This window comes from Halichoeres trimaculatus, unplaced genomic scaffold (assembly GCF_033239565.1).
Source record: "Halichoeres trimaculatus isolate MK-OKI-2021-1 unplaced genomic scaffold, fHalTri1.1 fHalTri1_scaffold_10, whole genome shotgun sequence".
Lineage (NCBI taxonomy): Eukaryota > Metazoa > Chordata > Actinopteri > Labriformes > Labridae > Halichoeres > Halichoeres trimaculatus.
In genome coordinates, this window is record NW_027437187.1 from 7,827,940 (window position 1) to 7,841,790 (window position 13,851).

A 13,851-nucleotide genomic window follows, 5' to 3' on the forward strand; every position below is an offset into this window, starting at 1 on the left:
AGTTAAAAGTTAGTGGCTGAAAACAGCCATAACAGCACCAGCATTACTTTTCGAATAAAAACTGATGCTACAAAAAAATGAGAAATGATTAAAAATCAATGATGCGACAAATCTTTGACATTTCTAAGACTATGATGTCACGTAAAAAATCTCTGGTTTCTGATGGCTTTTTATATAGAATATAGGTCATTTCGTCGTTAACCCTCCCATAATCAGTGATGTTCTATCAGTTTAATACCCCTAAAGGTATTAAAATTTGTTAATTATATTTCAATGCTTGGTAGTTTTGAGCAGGGCAGAAGTGGATTAAGAGATTTATGTGAAAAAAGTAGAAGAAAATATTGATCTGATATGTTTTTAGAGCAGCCAAAAAGTTAGTGGCTGAAAACAGCCATAACAGTACGAGTGTACAGTAAAGTTGTCCACAGTGACTTTTAACCCTTTGAAAATTTTTAAAATTGTATTTTCAAAATGCATGTAAAAATAAGCCTTCTGCCCAAAATTCATTCAATTTGCTGTAATACAAGAAAGGTTATGGTCAAATAACTGATAAAATTGTACCCCTAGTGGCTGTTTTCAGCCATAGCAGTGCACAAGGGTTAAATAATAGTGTGACGCCTTAGCTGCGCGACACAGTTTACCCCGCTAATGAATCCAACGAAGAAGAAAAGACAGTAAACAAAGAGCATAGATGGAAGACATGCAGCAGTTTGTCTTCTCTGTGATTGACATGTAGCTCTTTGATACAAAGAACAATCAAGCTTTGTTTAAAGGAGGCTGTGTGCCCCCAGAAGAAATGAAGCCGTCGCACGGTAAGTGATGATTCTTTCGACCAATCAATGGTCTGCAGTGTAGTAGCTCCACATTCCAAGATCAGATCGGTTCAGTCTGGCACCCCTACAGAAGGGTCCCAAAAAGTGGGACAGCTCGTCTCAGTTATTTGGGGATCTGTCCTGCAATAAGTCGGAGGAAATGCCACAAAATGCGTGCCATGCCAAGACGGACCAAACTGGACTGATTGGTGGAAACGGGGCTATTGTTAGCTATTGTCCAAAGGCCTCTAGTTAAACTTGCGTTATCTTCTGGAGCATAGCTTCATTGGCTGATCTGTAATTGCTGAGGAAACAAAGGTTGGCAAATGTTGTGCTAATTGATTCAATGTAAATACTTAAGCATTAAACAGACACACTCTTGGTAAAGATGGTAAAAAAGACGTTATACTCTTCATCGTATTGTGACCTAAAAAACATTAACTTCAGTGAAGATGCAGATGCTAACCAGATGCTGTTTATCAGGTTTGCTCTGGGACCTGTAAATTTAGTCTGTACTAACCTTTTATTGACCTTCTCAGTAATAGAATTATTATTTTTTGCCTCCAGTGTAAAGTTTAGACTCTTTGATGTCTTCTAGGTGACGTGATCTTTCTGTCTGCATCAATGGCCTGCATTAAAATAATGCATAGTTACTAAAACTTAACTTAAAAGTTGCCACCCAAAGTATCAAATATGATACAAAAAATGTCAAAAACAAAGTCATATAGCAATATTTTTGTGGGTTTTATTGAAAGGATGATAAACATCCCAGTTCTAAAAAAATTAGGATTAATGATTATTTTATGATTGGTCGGGATTTTACTGGGTTCAATTAATTTTCTAAAAATTCCTGGAAAATTTTGGCACAGAGATTTTAGATTTTTTTTTTTTTTTCAGTTTGAATGAGGTTTTCAGAATCACTACTTCACCAGCCTACAGCATTTACCCTGAGACTACATTTCTGGATCAGAAATCTAGGAGTCCTGTTTGGGTAAATTTTGATGATGGTATGTTTCAACATCAAGTAATGGACACATTTAAGTTGAACTAACACATTCTCCTTAAGGAAATAATGAATTTTGTGTAAACATTTTGAAAACTAATTTGGTGACCCCAAAGAAATCTCTGGCAGTTGCCACCCACCTTTGGGTCAGGACCCAGACTGTGGAAATGACTGCACTAAGAGAACCATGGAATCAGACCAGAAACCTTCTGAAAGGTAATCCACTTCATAAGCACAAGTTACACAATACGGCACTGCAGTTTTTAAATCCATCTCGTTAGAAATTATTAACTCATATCATTAACGTCTCAATAGAGGAACAGAAATAGAAACTGACTCTGGTGTGATGTGAAATCAATTCTGCAGAGATGATCAGGGAGTAGGAACTTTTAACTTCTTGTGTCAACTCTCTCTGAAGATTCCTGCAGCTGAAATAACTCAGTTCTCCCTTTCAAGTCTAACTCTACAAATCTAACCCTTTGGATTTGGCTGCGCAGCACAGATAAGTTCAAACAAACACAAACACACACACACACACACACACACACACACACACACACACACACACACACACACACACACACACACACACACACACACACACACACACCGAACGCACGCACGCCTCTAAAAGATGATCAAATCCAACTCTTTATTGACAAAAAAAAATCCACCATCAGCATTTATTTTAAATCCAAAAGCAAGAACTCACTCAAGCTCACATTTGCTTCCTGTCCAACACTTGGCTGTAAGAGTAGTGCATTAGTAGACACCTTCAGGAGCTTCATGGTCTCTGCCTTGAGAACAGGGACCTCTGCTGATTGAGAGAACAATTACAAAAGCACCGATGTGGCTCCCGAGCACAAGTGAACAGTTGGTACTTATATTATAAAGACATTAAAATAAAGATGCATGTTAATATTAAATACGCAGAATCCAAACTGAAATCCAGTCAGAGTTTGGTCACTTTCTGATCGCAGGGGTGAAGAAACTGTTATTTTCCATGACAGCACCAAACTGAGCAGAGAGTTGAATTCCTTATTTGATTTTCCTACTTTGGGATTATAATGATTTATGGGTTTGAATGTTTGGGATTATGTGCTGTTGCGTGACCTAAACCTCACCTTTAAGGTCTAAAGTGATTTGAGTGCATTCAAAGTCCAATTTCATCACACCTTGTGAGACACAATAACAAAGAGGGTACTGTATATGAGAGCACTGAACGACGCCTCAGGGCTAGCAGATTACTGTGACACAGACTCTAGTTTTACTGGGTGAGGGGGAATATGCCAATTTTTTCAAAGGTTCTTTGAAGAAAAAAGTCCCCAGCAAAAAAAAATTAAAAAACAAGGGAACAGGATGTTTCTGTTAGGTTAGTTTTCATTTCAGTAGAAGCAGATTCAGTAACCAGTCATTTGTTTCGAGCAAACCATGATTCTCTTGTGTGATTCTTCAACATCTGTTCAGAGCAGCCTGGGATTACTGCAACACCAGTTACCTCTTCATGAGATACTTTCATACATTCAACTTTTCAACTTAATGTTTTAAACTTCAGTGTTTAAATAGGCAAACTTGGACCAGTCAAATTCAGTCAGTGTGTCTTCTCTGCTCATTGAGTCGATCGGCTTTAAGTGGAGCATCAGTGAGGCTGTTTCTGGTTATAGATTAAAGGACCTGACAGGAAAAGTCCATTTCTGGAGGATGTTCATCATCTTAAAGATTACAATACACTGCCAGCTGCAGAAATCCCCTGGTTTAACATTTAACACCTCTATCTAGCAATCATTTAGACCCCGACTTGTGTAAAAGTGGGGAGTGTTCAATATTTCGATCACAGATTGGATCCAACAAACTCAGCGTCTTCAAACACATGATGAAAACAAAAACACACAATTAACTTTGAAGAAGAAAAAGATGAAATAAATCCCTGTTCTCAAATGGTTGGTATTAGCCTTTAAATGAGCCACTTGTCAAAAGAGAAGTCCAGAGAAATGTCTCATTGCAAGAAAATAAGACATTATCAAAAGAAAAAATTGACCCCTACATTGTTTACAAAAGTAAAAATAAAATCTTCCCCTGTGATAAGAAAAACATGCAAGTTCAGTTTCTTGTGTTAAGACATTTATTTATTTCAAGGAACTCAAAAAGCAACATTTTTACCCCATTGGCAGATTTTTCTAAGCAATTCAGACTTTTTTTAATGTCTTGAAATCATAATTTCTCTTGACTTGTCAGGTCCAGGTGCTGAGATTTCAGATTTCCTGTACTTCAATTCTGATTATGAAGATTACACCAGCTCTTTGTAATCAGGGGTAAATTTCTATGCGTATCTGTATACTGGCTTCAGAAATGACCCAGCCTCAAAATGTTTTTTGAGAAAATCTTTCTCAAACTCCTCTCTGGTGGGGGAGTAAATCATCCCAGAAATTAATCCAGATTATCACAAATAAATTTGAACTTAAATTCAATTTGATAGTCAGTGAGTAAACATTTGCCTGATTGTGAGCATAAGTGCAATCAAACTTAGTAACGAGTGTTTGAATGCAAGTGTAAGTTCAGACATCAGGAAAATCTTTCTTGATGTTTTAGTAACTTTTTTTTGTGAATCTTGGGTCTTGATTCAGTTCATGCATTCAATGTGATACACGTTTCTCCTCTCAAAACAGCAAAACTAAATTTCTCAACACTTTCTTTTCTAACTTTAGAAAACATACAAAGCTGATACTCTGTCACTCTATACTTTGTGAATATGTAAATCATGTTTGATAGCTATCGGTGAACTCTCCATGAAAAAACAACCAAAAAATCACAGAATCTCTTCAGATTTTAAGTCTGCAGAGCTGTTCAGCATCTCACAGCATCCAGCGTCTGTTCTTCAAAGGTTTGATCAGACTTTCACAATAGATGTGAAGAGGATGTCGTGTTAATTGGGGGAATGTGTGATATGTGATAAACTCACTGAGTTTAAAACTGCAGACTGTAAAAAGAAGAAAACTTTCCTTATTTTTCAAAAAGATCAACCATGAGATGCAAAAATAACATTTTTTTAACACACAAGCTCTCACCACCCTTTTGACACCTTCAGCGCTGCTCTTAGCTGTGTGTTTGTAAGTAACTGAGCCCCGTTTCCACCAAGCGGTTCAGCTCGGTTTGTCTCGGTACTGTACACTGTTTGAGGTGTTTCCTTTGTCTAAAACTAGAACAGGTTCCCAAATTACTGATCCGTACTGTTTCCTATTGGTACCCTTATGTTAGGGTGCCAGACAAACGGATCCAGCTGCAGAAGGTGGAGCTAGAAACACGACAGTCTGTTGATTGGTAGTTTAACTGCGCTTTGTAACAAAGAGCCACATGAAAATCACAAAGAAGACAAATGGCTGGATGTCCTCTATTGTTGCTCTTTGTTTACTGTGTCACATTGTTCTTCTTCATTGGATTTATTAGCGGGGTACACTGTGTTCTACTGCTGTGCCACTATTTATCATTGTACGGTTTTGAAACCAAAATTCCTCCGCCATTGAAGCAGTTGCGCGGCCAGGGTCTGTGCAGTAGAGACGATGAGGGATTCTGGGAGAATCTGAGCGGAGCTGGGTGACAAAAATATATACTTTATTTTTCTTTCGAGAGTCTAATCACTTCTTGACTCTACCTCCCGACATATTTTACAATCCCCGAAAAAAATACACGAGAACGGCAGCTGTCAATCATCGTTAAACGTTACGTAAAGCCTCGTTTTTAACCTCTTATAACTAATGAAAATGAAACTTTTCAGAAAAAAACAGGACTTGAATGCAAGACAGCCAAACGATATCTTCAAGGGGGCTCAGTTGGCTGTGGAAATGCAAAAAGGATCAGGCTTTACCGACCCAACCTGTACCGAACTGTACTGATCCATACCGGACCGCTTGGGTGAAACGGGACATAAGAGTCTAACTAGGACAACTAAGTCCTGATGAACCAGGGACAAGTTCAAGCGTGCTTTGATATATGCAGGACATTTATCAAATACAAGGCAAATATGATGAATTAAAAGTCACATTTACTGTAAATATGGACTGTGAAGAAGTCACCAATGCATTCAACCAATGACAGATCAAGTTACAATGCTCAGCTATGATACAGTACATGTTAGCTTTAACTACCCTCTTCATAATATTTGGACCTGCTCAACATTTTCCTCATAGTTTTAGGACTTGATATTGATTTAAGCTTGTCCCTAAATTAACCCTGGCCCTTAGCACACTTGTGTGCCCCAACACATCAGCTCTATCTCATTTGTTCACCTCGAAATAACTAAATCAACCTTTAGCCTTAACTTCTAAGATTATGAAACCCCAAACATGTCTTTTTGTTTTCTCTCAACCCTGTGCCTGAGCATAGATCTCTGTGAACATGCCCTCACAATCTGCCATCAACCCTTATCTTTACAGAGCATGGGCCGTGCACACCTGGCTCAGGTAGAGTCGCCCAAAGTTGTCATTTTTTACAGCATAGTTCTTGTAGAAATAGAAGTGGACAAACCAAATGAAAGAGTGGGACCACAGCAGGAAAGTCTTTCATGTTATAAAAGCAGCTTCCTGTTTAGATTTGGAAAACATGTAAAATCCTTCACACGTTCTTTTTGTCTGCAACCATGTGTCCCTCAGTTCATTACAGTGCAGTTCATTGAATACATTACTAAAACTTAAACAGCTGCTTATTGCTTTTGTCAGAAGATGAGGAATGGTTCGTTTAATGTTTTAAAGTTGGCTACCAGAGCCAGCTGTCTAAATGTTGGACGCAGTAACAGGAATGTCCCAGGATGGCATTCAGCTCCCCATAACTCCGCTCCCTCCATGTGGGGAGAAGCCTCTCATTGTTCAGGGCCTGGAGTTTGGGGGTCCCCTCCCGCAGGACGTGGTACAGGCAGGGCCACCGACTCTGGATCCTCAGCCTCGTCTTTTTGTCCAGAGTGATACCGCGGACAATCTTCTTGGCACGAAGCTCACGCAAAGCAGGCAGTTTCAGACAGGAGAAGACCAATCCACGGCTCGGCGACACATCTAAGAACTCTAGAGACTGAGACTCCAGAGTGTACGAGATGCCCAGGTTCCTCAGCGGCACCAGAATGTTCAAAGTCAGAGACTTCAGGTTGGGCAGGGACCTGGTAAGAGTCTGCAGGGTGGAGGGGGTCACTCCTTTAAAAACCCAGAAGTACTTCAGCTCGAGGACTCGGAGCTGCTGAAACTGGGTGAGCAGGGACACAGACACATCGGACCAGTCGAAGTGGAGCCGCATCTTTGTGATGCGGGGGCAGCTTTGGGTGAGTTTAGTCAGTAGCCCCTGGAAACTTGTGACCTGTTAAATGAAATGACATGTTATCCATTTTCATCCAGGCCCCTCAAACACAAGTTAAAGGATAAGTTTGGTTTATACAGCTTTTACATTGTTTATAGAATGAAGTAGAACAAAATACTCACCCAGAAGGCTTTCCTGATCCAAGCAGTGCTTCGGGAGATATTTAGATCCACAATCGTGCAGCGTACGTCCGTATGATGGGATCCATCGGGGCATAGACAGCACCGCTCCTAAAACTGCATTAATCATCCAAAAACTTGTGTTTTTCACCAATATTCCTCCATGGTCTGCTCCAAGTTAGTCCTCTGTTGCAGTCTGTGTCACTTCAGACAGCACTGTGTGGCTGTAATGACCTCTGAACTGACGAAGACTTTGTTTACGTTTGCCCCTCAAAGAAAAGAGTCAGCACTCCAGAAAGTACTGCGCATGCAGTACTTTCTGGAGAGCCAGACGCAGGAGAGCCAGACGCAGGAATCTGCGCATGCGCAGTACTCTCTGGAGAGCCGACTGCGCATGCGCAGTACTTTCTGGAGCGCTGACTCTTTTCTTTGAGGGGCAAACGTAAACAAAGTCTTCGTCAGTTCAGAGGTCATTACAGCCACACAGCGCTGTCTGGAGTGACACAGACTGCAGCAGAGGACTAACCCGGAGCAGACCATGATGGAATATTGGTGAAAAACACAAGTTTTTGGAGGATTAATGCAGTTTTAGGAGCGGCGCTGTCTATGCCCCGATGGATCCCATTATACGCTGCACGATTTTGGATCTAAATATCTCCCGAAGCACTGCTTGGATCAGGAAAACCTTCTGGGTGAGTATTTTGTTTTACTTCATTCTATAAACAATGTAAAAGCTGTATAAACCGAACTCATCCTTTAATTAGGGTACCACAGTCCTAAAAAATCAAGATTTATTATAGTTTTAACTTTTAAAAACGACAGCTCTACCAGTGGAACAGCTGAAATACACCAGATGCTTCTGTGGTCCGGCTCTGCTCTGATCACTTTGACCAGAGTTCCTGCTCTTCTCGCTCCATTGATAAGTCTCTCTTCATTAATGGTGGGCCTAAAACCTCAAACCTGTTGACTCCTGTTCTGGCTCCGCCCATTACCTCCATTTACTGTTGTAGCCAACTGCAATACGAACTGGTTTTGACAAGGTGTGTTTCATTTTGAAAGTCACTGGAAGTTTTGATCTTTCCTGCAATGAATTGACACATAACAGCTCCAGCATCTGGCAAATATATGACTGCTGCGTAACTGCAATGACCGGACGCGCAGTTGGACTGCAACGGAACGAATCCAGCGCAAGTCGACACATTAGCTGTGTCCCAATTCAGGGAGGACCCAGCCTGCTTAGACCACAAAGGCACAACTAAACTGAGACGGTCTGGTTTACGAAGTTTTTCCTGTTTGTCAATCTCAACGCCTGCAGCCCCGCCCTCACCCATGAGGCATAAATTATTAATGCCACAAAATCACACTTTTTAATGCTGATAATCTATCCATGCCTCTTTCCTCACTAAATTTGGTACACTGCAAAAATTGAAATCTTATAAAGTCTTTTGTCTTGTTTTCAGTAGAAAATTCCTTTTAAGATTCAATATGAGCCACATTCACCTCATCAGTTCAGAAAAATGTCTTGTTTCAAGTTATTTAAAGACAAATATGAGGTCTGACTTTCTTGTAACCAGTAAAAAAAATCTGCCAATGGAACAAGAGAAAAGTTACTTGTATTAAGACATTGTTCTAGTCTCAAGGAAATTTTCAAGCATTTTTTTCTTGTTCCATTGGCAGATTTTTGTACTGGTTACAAGTGATTGAAACCTCATTTTTGTACTCTGATAACTTGAAACAAGACATTTTTCTGGATTGATAAGTTGAAAGTGGCTCATATCGAGTATCATAAGACCATTTTTACTTAAAAAAAGACAAAAACACTTGATAAGATTTTAGTTTTTTGCAGTGTAGAGAAAGCTTTTCAAACACGTTAACTTAAACCCCATTAATAACGTAGGTTTTTTTTCTTTTGTCCAATCTATAAAGTATTAAACCGTAATGTACCTTCATGTGTAACAAAACAGAGTTTAGCAAAAAAAAAAAGACATTTTCAACATTTGAAGAAGCGCAAGGGAGAATATTAGATCAAACAAAATAAAATCTTTTTTATTTTCAGAGCAGAGCACTGAGTTCATTGAATGTATTATTTGGATTTCCTGAAAAAAAATAAAATTGAGAAATTTACTTGTATTGGCATAAAGTTTTAGAAGATTTGAGAAGATTTGTTAAGAAGAAGTGTTTATCGTGTATGTTACTTAAAACAACCCTGTAAAACACAGTTTTCCACATTAAAAATAAAAAAACATCTCTTCGGAAAATTAGATTTGTTTTCAGAAATCCTTCACAAGAGGATAAAACATGAGTCCTCTTGGAGATCGCCCATTTTTACTATTTTCATAGTTCATGCACAATGTATCTTGGGATACGTGGGGCTATAAAGGATTTGCTAAATCCATTCTTCTTGGCATCTAAAGGGGAGCCTGCATTTGTCTGCCACATCGGCTGCATTTGGGGGGAAACTTGTTGACTTGAATGGAAATCTCTCTGATCTGGTTCAGTGATGGAGTAAAGCCAGTCTGAAGACGCACCTGGTGTTTGTTTAGCCATGAAAGTGTACATCATTACTTTTTAGTTACTCTGAATATGATTGATTCATTATTTAATATGAGAGCCATTGACATCCCACTGTGTTTATATGTTACAAATAAGGTCAAAAGCAGTCTTCATTAACTAGTTAAAATATATTGTGTGTGCCCTTATTTAGGGTTTCCTACATTCTTATACATTGTGACTGAATTCAAGCCTTCGGTGTGTTTGATTCCTACAGTCTGATACACCGCCTCTTAATCCCTGCAGAAACTCAAATCTCATCAAGTAATTTTGTCTTACTTTAAGTGTAAAGTGTTTTTTTATTCTTGATATGAGCCACATTCAACTGATCAGTCCAGAAAAAATGTCTTATGTTAAGTTATTCAACGACAAAAATTAGGTCTGAATTGCTTGTAACAAGTAAAAAATCTGTCAAAAAAAGAAGAATTTGCTAGAAACTTTTCTTGAAACTAGAATAATGTCTTAATACAAGTAACTTTTCTCTTGTTGTATTGACAGATTTTTTTTACTTGTTACAATCAGTTCAGACCTTGTTTTGTCTTTAAATAACTTGAAAAAAGACATTTTCTGCGCTAGTCAGGTGACTGTGGCTCATATTAAGTCAAAAAAGACATTTTCTACTGAAAATAAGACAAACATTTGGTAAGATTTCAGTTTTTCCCAGTGTGTGCCCCTGTGCTTTCAATCAGTGAGTGCTTTTTGGGTTTGATGCCTGATACCTAAATCTCTGCTGCTGGTTCAGAATGTGCACATGACACCTCTGTGTGACATGCTGATCAAATGTTACACTGATAATGTTAATAGTTTGTTTTTTGTCCTACTCGAGGGTAGGAATATGAAGTGAGATCATTGGCTCTTTGTCTATGTCCTCACACAAAACTAAAACTACAGTGAAACACACTCTGAGGTTTCAACTTCTTTTGAAATCTCTACATTTTATATGACATATATCTCTAGAAAAAGAAATGGGCCAAATTCCACATGGGTGATTGATTTTATGTGTTCTCTAATGCTTTTATTCTTATACAGCCCTGTAATGGTCGCAGTTAATTCCAGTCGTGGACATACTTGGTAAAAATATCATCTTAACTTGACAGGATTGGTAATTGGTAATGACAACCAGAATCATACATTACCTGGTCCATCTTTGTAATGCTATCCTGGTGGGAACTGGAGCTGGAATGGACCCTGAGGTCAAGTGGTTCAAGCAGAGTAAAGGTCCAGTTCAGGTCCAGGTGGCTGAGGTCTCTGCAGTGCACATTGTCCAATAGATGACTCAGCAGCTCACACCACTTGTTGGAGCGATCGCCCACATCAAAGCTGGCCTTCAGCGTGAGAAGACTGGCTCGGCGAGAGATGAGGTGGTGGGTGTAGTGGTGGACCCATGATTTCCACCTCTCAAACTCTCGGTTGGAGACGAGCAGACCCTCCTGGCCTAGATGGAAAACACCACGACGGGAGTAGTCAGCCACCCTCCACAGCTTCCATGACCGGACTAGACAGCTCCAGCTCAAGCAAACCAAGGCGCAGTTACATTTATCCACCTCATTTAGAAATGACAAGACGTGGAGCTGGCACTCCACGGGCAGGGAGTTGAAAGGGAAGTAGTCTTCAACTGCTTTTCTTCTGCTGCTCACGGGAACCAGAGGTCTAATTCTTGGCGACATGATGCAAGATGAAGGAGTTATCGGGGTAGTCATTGGTGGAGGCAGAACTCTCCACCTGCTTTGCCATAAATGATTCTACAGGTGATGTCCTAAAATAAAGAAAATAAACAGAAACTTTATGAATATGATTATCATATTTTATGAATGGTATAGTTCTTCTTTTACAGAGTTGGTTGCATGCAAAAAAAAAAATCATCTCCACAGGTCCACAAAGTATTTCATCGGCATATGTTTTCCAAATGCTCTGAAAGGCTAAAAACAAAACCCCCAACCTTTCTCTGGGACTTTCTATTCTGATTTAGTCTTTATTTAGACTTAAGCTCACAAACCTCCCTGCATAAAACACTAATGACTACAAGTTTGGAGTCTAAGTCCAATTTAACATGTAAATTCAGTACTAACATTGGGGCTTTATTGCCTAAGCCACAGTTGTATAGGCTACAAGTATTGCAAAACTGTTTTTCGCCTTCTGATTTCCACATATTAAAGAGTTAGCATTTAGGAAGAACTGCAGTGTTGGGGTCAATATAAGCCCTTTAGCTACTCTGATTCGGATGATTTTATCGCAGTTAGCTCGAGTTTGTTGATAAAATGAGACAAGCTCCCATGATAGCTTCGTCAACTGCTCTTTAAACTATCCTAAATCCCAATCAAACGAGAATAAGAACATTTTTATATCATTAAACATAATAAATGTGTCATTTTATAAAGACAAAGTCGTATTTTTACCTTTTGTCAAACAGGGTTCCTTTCGCTCCCCGGTCAGAAGCTAACTTGCTAGAAGCTAAGCCACGATAAAACTGAGAATTTCACAAACGTAAGTAACAAAACAAGAGTTAGCAATGACCAGTGGGAATGTCTTTGTCCTCGAACATGTCGGTGACTTTTTTTTCACTTCACTACTGCATAAAAAATAATGTAAAAATGATTCAAAGAGTGTTCAGTAACTAGGCCGGCTAGTTAGCTTCCCGAACAGCTGAGCTCTGTTGTTGTTGTCCCTGCGGCTCGTTGGCGATGACGTCATGGGCATGCGTTAGGATACATGATTTGTACAGCGGTGTCGCGCCGGAGTGCGGTGTTTAAGCATCGGGAAATCTATGTAAGGTCATGTTCCGACAACAACAAAATATAACGTTGATCTTGAAAGTCTGTAGTTGAATATCCTCACACTTTGACTGAGGTCCCGTCCTGGTTATGGTCTCATCAAGTAGAGGAAATGCTGCCTCACCCACATAGACTGTATAAAACAGTTCACCCACCATGACTTGTGGCACATCACCCAGGCAACCAGTTACTGGAAGAGGAGCACTGGGTGGCACATATAGTGCTCCTCTCTCCCTTCCTCTCCTCACATCAGATCCAGAACCTGTAGTCTGCACTCACAAGTGCCAACAGTGCAATGGAAAATGTCTTTTTGTAATCAAAGTGCTGACACTCTCTCCATGGTTCTTCTGTTGGCCTGGGAAAAAACTTCTCCATCTTTACATCTTTAATGGTAGTACACACCATGTGGACAGAATTGCAAACTACTGAGTGTCCAGGCTTAAAGCTTAAAGCTAGGCTAACCGTTGAGTGTCCTGACGCCAAGTATCTGTAAGGAAAGAAACAAACAAAAAAAATCATATGTATAAATATTTTTATGCTTTTATATTTTATTTTTGTCAGTTGACGTTTGCAAGACAAGAGGAAAAGCACAGTTGGATGCTTTTGTAAAAAGCAGATAGGGCGGTGTGTCCTGTGTCCTACAGCATGATGAGTGTGTGTAATTAATTTTACATCTGTATCTAATACAGTGAGGTATTTTGTTATATATACATCTAAAAAAGTGAGTAAATATATTGCGATTTTTTTCTATTTTCCTTATTTACATTTTTTTAATGAGTCAATTTCATAATTAAATGGTTTCACACACCTGGTCTTTGGTTTATTGTTCTTTAGATTCAAGATTATCTGCAAAGTTTTATGCTTACCTCAGTCTAACAGCCAGTCTCTGTTTAGGGTCTGTGGCTGCTCTGTAGGTTGTAAATTGTCAGGTTAATTTAGCAAAATACTGGTGATGGCATTGGCTGTTCAGCCTCACCTCAGCCGCTAGATAATAAAAATGTCCTTGTCCTCTCCTTTGCTGGTTGAAAGGATGCACCCAAAGCGTGCTCCAGCTACATCTCCTATGTACCGTGTCTGGGAGCAGAAGAAATATTACTGTTCTCTATGAGCTCACAGGGACTGTAAAATACATTTAAATCTAATGAACAGACACGTAAAAAGAAACTCCAAAACAGTACTCAAAATTAATTGATTTATGACTTGGTTGTGTAACGACAAACCAGATAATGATATTAAAATTATTAGCAGTCAACATTATT

The 13,851-nt window shown here is 39.3% G+C and overlaps 1 protein-coding gene across 1 annotated transcript; it reads right to left on the reverse strand.

The window, feature by feature from the left end:
- Positions 1-2,647: 2,647 nt before the first annotated feature.
- Positions 2,648-12,544, reverse strand: LOC141796053 (uncharacterized). The gene is made up of 3 exons (XM_074676940.1): positions 12,218-12,544; positions 10,958-11,577; positions 2,648-7,152 (listed from the first exon to the last, which is right to left on the reverse strand). The coding sequence occupies exons 2-3, from the start codon at positions 11,519-11,521 to the stop codon at positions 6,565-6,567; spliced, it is 1,152 nt and encodes a 383-aa protein (XP_074533041.1). The 5' UTR covers positions 11,522-11,577; positions 12,218-12,544; the 3' UTR covers positions 2,648-6,564.
- Positions 12,545-13,851: the final 1,307 nt, after the last annotated feature.